The 14,030-nt window shown below is 36.2% G+C and overlaps 3 protein-coding genes across 3 annotated transcripts; all 3 read left to right on the top strand.

Annotated features, from left to right (window-relative positions):
- The first annotated feature begins 920 nt into the window (after positions 1-920).
- Positions 921-1,803, top strand: LOC104095577 (auxin-binding protein ABP19a). The gene has a single exon (XM_009601733.4). It carries the CDS (start codon positions 1,063-1,065, stop codon positions 1,687-1,689), a length of 627 nt encoding a protein of 208 aa, XP_009600028.1. The 5' UTR covers positions 921-1,062; the 3' UTR covers positions 1,690-1,803.
- A 7,240-nt stretch (positions 1,804-9,043) lies between these two features.
- On the top strand, positions 9,044-10,039 carry LOC138908688 (uncharacterized). The gene has a single exon (XM_070199369.1). It carries the CDS (start codon positions 9,044-9,046, stop codon positions 10,037-10,039), a length of 996 nt encoding a protein of 331 aa, XP_070055470.1.
- A 503-nt stretch (positions 10,040-10,542) lies between these two features.
- Positions 10,543-11,374, top strand: LOC138908687 (uncharacterized). The gene is made up of 2 exons (XM_070199368.1): positions 10,543-11,121; positions 11,201-11,374. The coding sequence occupies exons 1-2, from the start codon at positions 10,543-10,545 to the stop codon at positions 11,372-11,374; spliced, it is 753 nt and encodes a 250-aa protein (XP_070055469.1).
- Positions 11,375-14,030: the final 2,656 nt, after the last annotated feature.

Here is a 14,030-nt window from a genome sequence, read left to right as displayed (position 1 = left end):
AAAAATTCATCCAACTAATTTTACAAGAAATTACATCCAGTGACCTTAAAAATATGTGGTTTTGAACTTTTGACAAACAAATATTGAAGGTCAAAAGTCAAAAATTTACCCATGGGCAAAACTTGTTAAATTAAATTTTTTTCCTTTGGAGCAACAAAAGTTCAAGACCATCCACTTCAAAAACTATTCCTATAAATCACCCGGCGAAATATATCCCACCGAATTATTAGACTGAAAAAATATTAACTTAGAATCTTAAAAGTGGCCTAAAAATTAGATGATCCCACCTTCTACACCCATGATCGTCACTAGAAAAATTAACAGGCCAGTTTTATTAGCTCCAAACAAGACTATTTACACTACACGAACAAGTAAACTGATCACGTATGGGAAAATTGTTGGAAAAATTTGTTTCATTTAGATGTCGACGAGGTTGCTAGAAAGTATGGCTGGAGAGAAATTATCTTAGATAAACTAAAGTTCTTTTGATGCCAAAAAGCTGGTGAAAGATGTATTTCTTCTGAAAAGAAAATTACCAAAAGCACAGATAGTGTAAAAACAATTACTAATTTCTAGCACTTCCCTTTTACTATTTTGGCAACCAAACTGTATGCGGCATCAATGTTGAACTTTCTTTACCATTTGTATTGTGATAGAAAATATAGAATATAAATATCATCTTGCCAGGTTAAAACAGTGCAACTAGTGACCAATACTCATTGAAATGATTTTTTAATGATTAAAGTCGGACGTATCAAATTGGAAATCAAGATATCCCACAATAGTAATGAACCAATGTATACGTCCAGTACCAAAAAGATGCTCCTTGTTTCTTTTCTTTTATGTTTTATTTTTTTGTCTATTTCTTCAATTGACACCATTCATGATCATGATAGCCCTATCACACAATTTGTGGTTATCATTCTCTATCGAAATTCAAGTGGCACTCAATTTGCTCTTTTTCTCTTTAATGCCCAAATTCTCATTCACTTCACTCAATTTCTCTATATATACACACACCATACAAATCAAAACTATTCCTAGCTAGCCAGGAGATTTAAAATGTTTAAACTTCTCTTTCTCTTGGGTATCTTCATCTTGGGCAGCAATGCTGCTGTCCAAGATTTCTGCGTCGCAGATCTCAAAGGCCCAGAATCACCTGCTGGCTATTCTTGCAAAAGTGTAGCCAATGTAACAGTCGACGATTTCGTGTTTTCTGGGCTTAGTGCAGCTGGAAACACAGCAAGCATAATCAAAGCTGCAGTTACACCAGCATTTGCAGCCCAATTTCCAGGCCTTAATGGGCTTGGGCTTTCTGCAGCCCGTTTGGACTTAGCTCCAGGTGGTGTGATTCCATTTCACACTCACCCTGGTGCTTCTGAAGTTTTACTTGTAATTCAAGGTTCAATTACAGCTGGTTTTGTTTCTTCAGCAAATGCTGTTTACTTAAAGACACTTAAAAAAGGTGATCTTATGGTATTTCCACAAGGTTTATTGCATTTTCAAGTGAGTGATGCTGGTTACACTTCTGTTGGTTTTGTATTCTTTAGCAGCTCTAGTCCTGGACTTCAGATAACAGATTTTGCCTTATTTGCTAATGATTTGCCAACTAAGTTGGTAGAAGCTACCACTTTCCTAGATGAAGCTACAATTAAGAAGCTCAAGGGTGTTCTTGGAGGCACTAACTAAGAATCTACCAATGAAGTAGCAGCTGTTTATCCTTTACTTTTCTTTTGTTTTTTCAGTACTTTCCCTGTCTGTACTTCTTGTTGACAATTGGATTTTGTGATTTGTGTTGTTTAAGATTCTTTTTGTAAGTGCCATGTTTTTCTGAAGTTAGTTTCTGTTGTTTGATCATACTTCTAGACAAGAATGGGGCTAGTTGAGGTTCTAACCTCTAACCTCTTATAACAAAATCAAGCATATAATCGACGCACCAAGAGATAATTTTTTTCTATTTATCCGTTTCCTTACAGTATTAATACATATATTTAATAAAAAAAATTTCGATAAAATCAGTGTCGCGTGACACCGCTTCGTTAAGCGTGCATCCGCGTCTGCTAGTTGGTCTTCCAAATTTAAATTGTTGAAAATAATCCCAGAAAGAGTAATTAACTTAAGTTTAGGAGAGTATTAATTACATTACTGATTTCATTAATACGATTCGTGTCTTTAGTTGTCATGGCTAAAATAGAGTCAGACTTCTCTTTCGGTCAACTATAAATTACTGATGTATTAAGTAAACCACAACTTATGGTCCTGATCACTAAAACCGCAACAACTAAACAGGCTAACTACAGGGTAGAAAATAGTTTTCATTCATTGACGTGTTCCAATGCTATATGCCTATATCCTACAATATTCATCCTTCTATTTTCTGTTAAGTAGTAATTGATACAGGTAAATACTTATCCATACCAAGTGTTTACACCTAGATAAATAATTAATCTCAAGAGTTAATAAATCAAAGTGAAAATGCATATCACTTAATCATAGTTAAGTGTTAAAAAGTGTTTATGTAAGACATATATCTCTCATCCATTGGCTTAATGTAAACACCTGGTACGGGTACGTTTTTATCATTGATACGCGATAGTTGGAATTTTTGTGAAGGAAATATTAAACCAGGGGCGGATGTTGTATATTAACAACGAGTTCAACTGAACACATAACTTTCGACATGGAGTAAAAATTTATTAAAATTACAAAAATAGTACGTAGATATAAACCCATAACTTTAAAATTATGATGGGTTCAATACTTGAAAAAATATAAAAGAAAAAATAACCATCTGTCTTTCCTTTTATATATATATATATATATATATATATATATATATATAGTGTGTGTGTGTGTGTGTGTCATGGGTAAAATAAAATATGTAATTGTGTAATTGGGCCCGGGTCCTATACAATTGATTGTCTATTGGGCCTTTTATTTAGATGGACTACCAGATTGGGCTCTAACACCACTCCTCAAGCTTGAGGGTGAAGAAACACCAAGCTTGCTAAGAATACCATAATGAAGCTGAGTAGACAAGGCCTTGGTCATAATATCGGCCAACTGATCTGCACTGGAAACAAAGTGTAAAGAAATAAGTCCAGCATATACACATTCACGCACATAATGGCAATCAATCTCAATATGCTTAGTTCTCTCATGGAAGACAGGATTCTTGGCGATATGTAGAGCAACCTGACTATCACAATACACAGGAACAAGATTGGAGATAGGCAAGTCAAGGTCACCAAGTAGTTTGATCAGCCAAGCTATTTCAGCAGCAGCTTTCCGCAGAGCTCTATATTCATCTTCTGCTGAAGACAGGGATATAGTAGGTTGTTTCTTGTTCTTCCAAGAAACAGGATTATCACCAAGAGTGATGTAATAACCACTGACAGGCTTGCGAGAAATAGTGCAAGAACCCCAATCAGAATCAGAGAAGCCCATAAGAGACATGCCAGGAGAATTGGAAAGCAAGATACCCTGTGTAGGGTCATTCATGAGATACCTTGAAACATGAAGTGTAGCTATCATGTGTGGAACCTGAGGATGTTGAATAAATTGACTGAGATACTGAACAAAGAAAGAGATGTCAGGCCTTGTGTGTCGTAAAAAATTCAACTTCCCAATCAGCCTTCTATACATGCTAGGATCAGAGACAGGTGACCCTATATCCAAATGAAGTTTGATAGAAGGATCCAGAGGTGTGAAAACAGGAGAAAAATGATGGCAGTTGAACTCAGCTAGGAGATCAGTGGTGTACTTGGACTGGGTCATAAGATAGCCTTGAGGATGAGATGAGATCTCCAATCCAAGAAAGTAATGAAATGTTCCCAAGTCATTGATTTTAAACTGGTTGTCCAGAAATAACTTCAAGGAGTCTAACTCAGTAACATCATCCCCAGCTAGCAATATGTCATCAATATAGACAGCCATAACAACAAGAGAACCAGATGAAGATTTAGTGAACAAAGAGTAGTCATTGAGACTAGAAATGTAGCCCCTAGAATGCATTGCTTCAGACAGTTTAGAAAATAACTGTCTGAAAGCCTGCCTGAGGCCATATAAAGATTTCTTGAGTCGACAAGCCAAAGTAGTCGAGGCAGAAGTAGAAGAGACATCCAGACCAAGAGGAATCTTCATATAAACCTCCTCATGAAGGTCACCATACAAAAAAACATTATTGACATCTAGCTGATAAACAATCTAGACTCTTTTAACAACCAAAGTAAGGAGACACTTGATGATGGACAATTTAACAACAAGGGAAAAAGTTTCAGTGAAATCAATACCCTCATTTTGAGTATCACCCCTGATGACCAACCTTGCCTTGTACCTTTCAATGGAACCATCTGCCCTCTGTTTAATCTTGTAAACCCACTTACAAGGAATAACTTTCTTGTGTTGAGGGAGTGGAACAATGTCCCAAGTCTGGTTAGACTCAAGAGCTTGGAATTCCTTTAGCATGACCTCCTGCCAAGGAGGATGTAAAGCTGCCTGCTGGTAGAACTGAGGCTCATGCTTATGCAACTCAATTTGGGACACCTTAGAAAGGTCAGGGAGAGGAACATGGGGTAGGACAGAGGTACAAATGTAATATTTGATATAAGAGGGCTGAGTAACAACTCTAGTGGATTTCCTGAAGCTTGAACAGGTACAGTAGGTAAGTGAGGACTGGGTGAATATGTGGAACAGTTGTCAGGGGGAGAAGTGGGAAGACTGGTAGAAGGTAGAGAGGAAGAGGCAGATGTAGGAGGAAGGTCCGCAAAAGGTTGTGGTGGAGAAATATGAACAATATGGTTGGAAGAGTGAAATGGGAAGATATGTTCATGAAACACAACATCCCAAGAATAAAAAATAGAAGAAGTAGAAAGATTTAAAAATTTGTAACCCTTTTTACCTAATTCTGGGAGAAGTAGCAAAGTACAAGAAACCAAAAAATCTTAAGTAAGCATAAGGAGGTGGGTGACTGTGTAATTTTTCAAAAGAAAAAATGTTATTTAAGATAGCTAAAGGCATTCTATTATGGAGATTAGTAGCAGTCAATACACAGTCTTCCCAAAACTTGAGAGGTAGTTTAGATTGAAAAACAAAAGCTCTAAAAATTTCTAAGAGATATTTATGTTTTCTCATCACAACTCCATTCTATTGTGGAGTGTGAGGGATGGTGGTTTGATGAAAAATTTCTTGGTTAGCAAAGAAAGAAGCAGCTTCATGACTGCTACCAAATTCATAAGTATTATCATATCTGAAGGTTTGAACTGAAGAATGAAAATTGACATTAACCATGGAAGTGAAAGCTTTAATGATAGGGAGTGCATTGATTTTGCAGGATAATAGATGGGATCAGATGGCTCTACTATAATCATCAACTAAGGTTAAGAAATATCTGAAACCATTGTAAGTTTTAGAGTTATAAGGCCCCGAAACATCAATATGTACTAGTTGAAATGTGGCAGTTGAATGAATTTTACTATCAGGGAAAGGCAGCCTTTGATGTCTTGCCATTGGGCATATTGAATAAATAAAAGATTGCTTAGAAAAAACTTTATCAGATATGAAAGGAATAGACTTTATTCTATGAAAAGGCATATGACCCAATCTTTGATGCCAAAACAGGTCTATTTTATTTACAATAGGTGTCTGATCACATGGAATAATATTTATAGAAGAAATGGTGGACTCAGACTTATTATATGACACAGAACTAGAAAAAAAAAATATATCTGGATTAGATAATAAATCAGCATCAAGATGAAGATAGTACAACCTTCCAGCAGCCTTACTAATTACCAGTGGCCTCTTCAGAGAAGGGCCCTGTAAAGAACAATTGAACTTGGTAAGAATAGCTATACAATTCAATTGAGAAATCAACTTATGTATAGAAATCAGATTGAAGTGGAGGCATGGTACAAGGAGGACATTAAGTAAGGTGATGTAATGTCTAAGTAGTAGAGAACCAATTAATATTACCTTAACTTTATATCCATTAGGTAAAGTAACCCAAAAAGGTTTAGGTAGGGGTACAAGATTGTGAAGTAAGTGTTTATGTGGAGTCATGTGGTTTGTTTCCCCTGAGTCTAATATCCAAAGATTTATTCCTAACTGAGAGGTCGCACATACAAGAGAATTATCAGAATCAACAGCATAAGCAGTAAACAAACCTGCAAAAGTGTGCAAAGCCAGAGTTCTCAGCAGGAAAAGTCTCAAAACTAGTACCAAGATACATTTGAACTTGTTGGAATAAAGTCATCAGGTGATGATATTGTTCCTTTGTGAACCCATGAGGAGAACTGTCAGAAGATTGAGATGTAGGAATACTTTGCAGACCATGAGGAATCTCAGTCTGAACAGAAGAGGCTGACTTCTTATTTTTAGTAAACTTGAAGTCTGCAGGGAACCCATGTAACTTGTAGCACTTGTCTACTGTATGATCAGGTTTCTTACAATACTTGCAAGAAACAAAAGACATATTCTTCCTAGAGTCTAAATTGACCTTTTGTGTGAAAGTTTTATTTGTAGTGTTAGGAGTTGAAGAAACAGAGAAAGAAGGAGGATCAGTTGAGAAGTTTGGAGTAGTAGATGGAGTTTCCGTTTGGCTTTCATCCTGCCGTAGGAGAGAGTAAGCCTTGCTGATAAGTGGCAGGGGCTTCATGATCATTATTGTACTTTTCATAGTTGAGTAGGAGTCATTGAGCCCATTTAAGAACTGGAAAACCTGTTGATCTTCTATGAACTTGGGAAGGGCTCCACAAGAACATTTGGTCCCTACATACGAGGAGTTCAACTCATCCCAAAGGTTTCTAAGTTTGGTGAAGTATGTGGCAATGTCTGAAGACCCCTAAACAGTACCACTTGTTTCTCTCTGAATATGGAGAATATTGGATCAACTGGATTCTCCAAATCTCTCATTGATATCAGTCCAAACTTCTTTGGCAGTTCTAAAGCATGTAACACTTATAACAATATCTCGAGATACAGAATTGGTGATCCAGGCTTTCACCATATCATTGCATCTCTTCCAGTAAGAATAATAAGGTGAATTATGGCTAGGTTGATTGATTCTACCATCTAAAATCTCTAATTTATTTTTGGCTTAAAGAGAAGTGAGCATACTGTTCCTCCAAAGCACAAAACCATGGCCATCAAATGACACAGGTATCAATTGGCTACCAGGACTATCAGAGGGATGTACATAGAATGGATGAGAGGGATCGAGTGTAAAATGTGCAAATCCATCAGGTATAGAAACTGAACTATCACCAGTACTACCTATATCATGTACTAATTAGAGATAATTAATAGACGAAATCCTTATTCATACATCTGAGGACGACTAAAAAAATAACGACATGCAAACAGGTAACTCATACGATTTAAACCCTAAGATATATCAAAATAGTCCTGAAGTGTGTTGATTAGAGTGATATCACTAGCCTTCCTCTGAAAAACCCAAAGAAGTGAGGCCTTGTATGTACAACAGAAACCCTAGCTTGAATCGATCCGAAATTTCAGTTGAAATTCTCGCAGAAACGTAACTCCTCAACAATACGAGTGTACTAGGGATTCGAAGAAAGAAATCTAAGCTTTTCCGACCAGAGATGAAAACGCCAACGGAATCCCCGATTTTAACAATAAATCAACTTTGTTTGGAATCTCTGAGTAAATCTCCATTGAGAATGAAGCTCATGACACGGAGAATCAGAATTCCCGCTCTGATACCATGTTATGGTGAAGCTCAGACGAGCTTTGGAGGATGAATGAACGAGAAAACCCTAGAAGGGCCGAGAAGAAGAAGAGATAGAGACAGAGAAAATATAAAAGAGAAAATAACCATATGTCTTTCTTTATTTCATTAATGTGTATATATATTTTGATCAATAAAATGTGTAATGGGTAAAATAAAATGTGTAATTGTGTAATTGGGTCCGGGTCCTATACAATTGTCTATTGAGTCTTTTATTTAGATGGACTACCAGATTAGGCTCTAACAAAAACTTTGAAAATAGTTTAAATTCTCGATCGTCTTTGTGTTCAACACTACCTTCCTATCTACTTTGGAGGACAAGAGAAAAATACCAATACAAAGAAATTGTCAAAAGCTTTCAATTTACATTGAAAGGCTGAGAGCTAGATCTATGCATTCTCATCTTAATAGCTTTGTCCATTTCCTTCATTCGTTTTTGTAAACCCTCAATAATGACTTTGTAGCTTGAAATGATACGGCATTTCAGAATTTTGGAACCTACGAAGGTTCCAACGATTAGTACTAGTATTTCGACGGGAACGAGGAACAATATGCTCCATCCCAAGAGTCTATCTTAGCAGATACGTGTCTGCTTATCGTTCTTATAAATTGGTTGCTTGACTAAATAAGTGCATATAGACATACATAACCGACAAATAAGCTCTTTGTTATCATATCACTTTACCAAGGGAAAAGGCCCAAAAATGACCTTGTGGTATTCGAAATGGATCAATTATAACTCCCGTTTTAAATTGAGCCTACTAATACCCCTACCGTTAAAGAATGAGCCTAATTCTACCCTTTTCCACTAACAGCTACTACTTAAAATATTTATTTTGTCCAAAAAATCAGAAAATGACACGTGTCTTAATCAACCCACCCCCAATATTATTTTACCAGCCCCACCTTACTTATTTCACCCACCCCTCCTCACCTTTTTACCCCCCTTTCACTTAATATCTTTTAACCTAAAAAATCAGACATTTCTTTGTTATTTCCCACCATTTTTCTTCTCTTGTTCAATCGGCTCTCCTAGGGTTTTCTGACTAGTGAAGTACGGTGGATCGAAGGAGAATTCCAACTGAAGTTCCGTCTGAAGAGTGATATAATACATCAAGGTAAGTTGTATTTTACTCTTTTATCTTGATTTAAAAATTTTCAGGGGGGTTTTAGGTTTGTTTAATACATATGTATAAAGGCCATGTGCATTTATTTGATATGCATGTTATACATAAATGACTGATTTGGACTCTGTTTTTTTTGTCTCCTCTTTTACATGTGACCCACTGTTGAAGGATGATTGATAAAGTCGATATTATTTTCAATTATGGGGGTGATTGGGTAATTTCTCCTGTGTCTGAATTCACAGTCAATGCACAAGACACTACATACCACACTGAAACTTATGGTGTAGATGTTGAAGTAGCCAGTGATTGTGAACATAGCCTTGGTTCCTATGATTTTTCTGAATCTGATTGTAATGGCTATGATTATGAAGAACTTGAGAGTATTAACAAGCAAAGGAGGAGAGTAGTGTCTGATAGGTTAGAAAACTTCAAGGAGTTGGAGCTTGGGATGACATTTAAGGACATGAAGGAAGCTAGACAATTTATCAATTTCTATGCTTTAGCTAACAAGAAAGGGTTGTGGGTTGTTAAAAGTGACTCAACAAGAAGTAAATATAAGTATGATACAGGTTGCCCATTTGTATGTCTCATATCCCAGAATGGTAGGACTGTTGGGTACAAAATCAAAACCTTGAATCCAAACCATAATTGTAATCCTTGTTTCAAAAATAAGAGAGCTAGTGCAAAGACTTTAGCTCAATATTTTAAGAACAAGGTACAAAACAATCCAAAGTACAAGGTAAAGGATATGAGGGGAGAACTGGATACTGATTTAAGTTTGAATGTCACTAAGTCCACTCTAAAAAGGGCAAAAAGATTAGCTCTTGAGAAGCTAGAGGGTAGTTTTCTTGATGACTACAATAAGCTTGAGGCATATGGACAGGAGATTAAGCATAGTAATCCTGGTAGTGATGTAGTCATTAACATATCAAATGATGCTTTGGCTGAAGGAAAGAGAAGGTTTTTGAGGATGTACATATGCTTCCAAGCTATGAAGCATGGATGGAAAGATGTCTTAAGGCCACTAATAGGCTTGGATGGTACTTTTCTGAAGGGAAAATGTAAAGGTCAGTTGTTGGTTGCCATAGGGCAAGATTGTATGAACCAGTTCTATCCACTTGCTTGGGCAGTGGTGGACAAAGATTCTAGCAGAACTTGGAGCTAGTTTTTGGAGCTCTTAAAAATGTCTTTGGACTTGAAAGATGGTGCTGGAGTGACATTCATATCAGACATGCAAAAGGTTAGCCTTTCTAGAATTTATGTCTATGTGTTTATGATTATTTATTTTGTATTAAATAATTGTGTTTTTTTTTCTTCTGGTTTATGGTAGGGCTTGCTTGATGCTGTTAGTGCTGTACTGCGTGAAGCAAATAAAAGATTCTGTGTAAGGCACATTGAAGCCAATTGGTGTAAAAGATGGAGAAGTGGTGAAATAAAGAAACTATTGTGGTGGTGTGTCTGGAGCACCTATGAAGAGGAATTTAAGGATCAGTTGGTAAGCTTGGGAGAGCTTGATGAAGATAGTGCAAGGGACTTGGTCAAATATCCTCCAAAAGCTTAGTGCAGAGCATATTTTGACACTCAATGCAAGAACGTGATGGTAGACAATAATTTCACTGGTCTTTTAACTCATGGATCCTAGAGGTAAGACACAAACCAATTATCAAAATGCTAGAGGAAATCAGAGTCAAGGTAATGGAAATGTTGGCTAACAATGAAGAAAAGTTGAGGAGCTGGAATGGTCATTTCAGTCCACAGTGTTTGAGGTTATACAATGACTACAGGGTAGTTGCACAAGGTTGTGTAGTTATATTTAATGGTGATTATGGCTATGAGATAGCAGAGGGTGAAGATACACATACTGTCAACCTTGATTCCAAAAGATGCACCTGTAGGCTATGGGAGTTGAGTGGAATTCCATGCCCTCATGCTATCAAAGCATTGACACACAAGAAAGTGGAACCCCTAACGGAAATTAATTGGTTTTACAGCAGAGAAGCTTACTTAAGAACATATAGGCACAAGTTGTTTCCTGTGAGAGGGCAAAAATTCTGGAAAATAGATCATTCACAATATATGGAACCACAAAAAATTATGAAATTGGTTGGAAGGCCCAAGGTAAAGAGAAACAGGGAGCCAGATGAGGCAAGAAAGAGAAAGGGAGAGTGGAGTGCTTCTAGAAAGGGTCTTCCAGTCACATGCAACAAATGTGGTGAACTTAACCACAATGCAAGAAGATGTTATAAGGTAAATCATTTATATAGAGTTTAGGATAAATTTTTTATTTAAGTATTTGATTAATATTTGCCTTATTCAAATTTGTTAGGACAACTTCACTGAAAAGGCATCACAACAGAGGAAAGGGAAAGGTTGCAGTCAAACTCAAAGTCAAAGCTCAGTTGGTAATGATAACCAAAGTGTTCCTTATGAAGACCATTTAGATGCTGGAACACAACAATCATTTGCATCCGTGTTTGACACTCAAACTGGAATGCAATAGTTGTTTGCATATGGTCCAGAAGTTGAAAATGAAGAAGACCCCCTCTTGAGGCCAATGGTTGTGTCTGAGACACAAACATGGCTAGAGCCAAGAAAGACAAATCATGTTGCACCAGTGGCAAGAGCTAATACAAGGAAGATCCAGTTTAGAGGAGATCACATTGGTGCTTCAAATCCAACTAACTTGCCTTATTCGCCAATCAAGTGCACATGGAAGGGAAAAGAGGCAATGACATTAAGCCAGCTACAAGAAGAAGGACGAAAGAAAATAATCAAAAGTATGGGAAGCAAAGGGAAGGGAGCACTTGCATAATATAGTCATGATGGATGGTTTTTGAAGATCTTGTGATTTTTGTAATTGAAATGTGGCTGAAACTTGTGCTTTTTATGAATTTAAGCAGCTAAAACTTGTGTTTTTTGTGATTTCATATGGTTGCAACTTGTACTTTTTGGGGGTTAACCACCTGTAGGTTTTAGGTAGCTTTGAAACTTGGTATTTGTGGTTAACCAATTATAATGGTTATGACAGCTATTCTGGTTGAATTTAATATATCACAATGGATGTACAATCTCCCCTAAGTATCTTGTTTATGTTGTGTGTGATTATGGCATTTTTATTTGTTATGTTCTCTCGACATTTTTGTTTTTCCCCTTTTCTTGGTCACTTATCTCCATGACCAAAATGTTAGATTTAACAGAATGAAGAAAACAAAAGGTCATTCATGTTGTGTTGTGATATTATATGGGAATAAGATCTTCAACAAATTCAATAGCCTAGCTACATGTGAATGAATTTTACTGGAAATATATTTTTTCCATACTTGTGTATTCTAGCAACTTAAGGAAATTAAATCAACATTCAAGCATTTTTCTAAGAGATTAGAAGGAAAACAAGATCATTACAATCCTTATAACTATTCAACAAAATACACTACACGAATTAATACATTACACAGATTAACTATAATTCTATCCTAAATTCATACTTCATAACAACAACCATAATGCAATGAATCCAATCAAGCATCCACATAAGACATAAATTAACATCCATTGATGGGCTACAGCTTTGCTCAATGTTGCAATAGTTCCAGCATCAATAGCAGCAGCAGACTCAACCTCAACAATCTTCTTCTTCAAAATATTTCTTTCAACAACTTTTTCGTTCAATTTTGCTATAGCTCGAGCCTCAACGCCAACAACAACATCATAATCGGTCATCTTCTTCTTCAAAATATCTCTTTGCATTTCAGTAGTTTTCAATTTTCTTTTAAGACTACTAATCAAAATCACAACTCTTGGAGGTAATTCATCATCCTGCCACTCCCAATAACCACATGATTTCTTCTGTAAAAATAATGCAACAAAAATAAACCCAAATATTTCATGAGAATCCTAAGAACGCTACAAGTAAAGCTTTTGAGAATTCAAAGAACGCTATTAGCCATATATAAAACTTACCTCAGGTTTTGGGCACTTAAAAAAGCGTCTACCCGTATTTTCAGAAGTATATGCCGTAAAATAGTGGGCAATAAGACCACAAAGACACCTCTTCTTCGACCCATATGATGAACTAGAACAATGAGACATACTTATCAATGGACCAAGGGATTAACCAAGTAAGGAGGCCGAAAATAATGGTGGAAGCCTAATCTAATTTGGAATTGAAGAAAGCTTGAAATAGTGAATCCTATCAAACAAATGCACATGGCCTTTATACATATGTATTAAACAAACCTAACCCCCCCTGAAAATTTTTAAATCAAGATAAAAGAGTAAAATACAACTTACCTTAATGTATTATATCACTCTTCAGACGGAACTTTAGTTGGAATTCTCCTTCGATCCACCGTACTTCACTAGTCAGAAAACCCTAGGAGAGCCGATTGAACAAGAGAAGGAAAATGGGGGGAAATAACAATGAAAGGTCTGATTTTTTAGGTTAAAAGATATTAAGTGAAAGGGGGTAAAAAGGTGAGGAGGGGTGGGTGAAATAAGTAAGGTGGGGCTGGTAAAATAATATTGGGGGTGGGTTGATTAAGACACATGTCATTTTCTGATTTTTTTGGATAAAGTAAATATTTTAAGTAGTAGCTGTTAGTAGAAAAGGGTAGAATTAGGCTCATTCTTTAACGGTAGGGGTATTAGTAGGCTCAATTTGAAACGGGGGTTATAATTGATCCATTTCGAATACCACAAGGTCATTTTTGGGCCTTTTCCCCTTTACCAATGATTAAATGAGTTGATGAAGTGAAAATGTATAGTACTAATTAACCATCATTTAAGTGAAAGTTCAAGGTCGAAATTTTCAAATCATTCAAAATCTAATTTCTAGTTCACTATTCTTATGATAAGAAGTTATGTCCTATTCATATGATGAGAAAGCTGAGAATGAAAATTAACAAACTTCACATTTGTGGCAGATATGAGACTAAGCTTCTCCCTTGTCTCTTGTCATTAGCTAATAATGAAGCAAATCCCTAAGTCAAAGTAGTCCATAAAAGCATTTATACTGAGAGAAGCTTATGTGCAAACACATGTTATTAATCCATCTATTCCTTTGATATAAATTCTTAGCATGGAGCTGTGGATGAATTTTTACCCCAAAATCCTACTTTGAGGGAGTAACATCTTTAGATTAAGCTCCTTTCAATCGA

Source organism: Nicotiana tomentosiformis, chromosome 3 (assembly GCF_000390325.3).
Source record: "Nicotiana tomentosiformis chromosome 3, ASM39032v3, whole genome shotgun sequence".
In the NCBI taxonomy this organism is placed as follows: Eukaryota; Viridiplantae; Streptophyta; class Magnoliopsida; order Solanales; family Solanaceae; genus Nicotiana; species Nicotiana tomentosiformis.
This window is presented reverse-complemented; position numbering and strand designations above follow the sequence as displayed.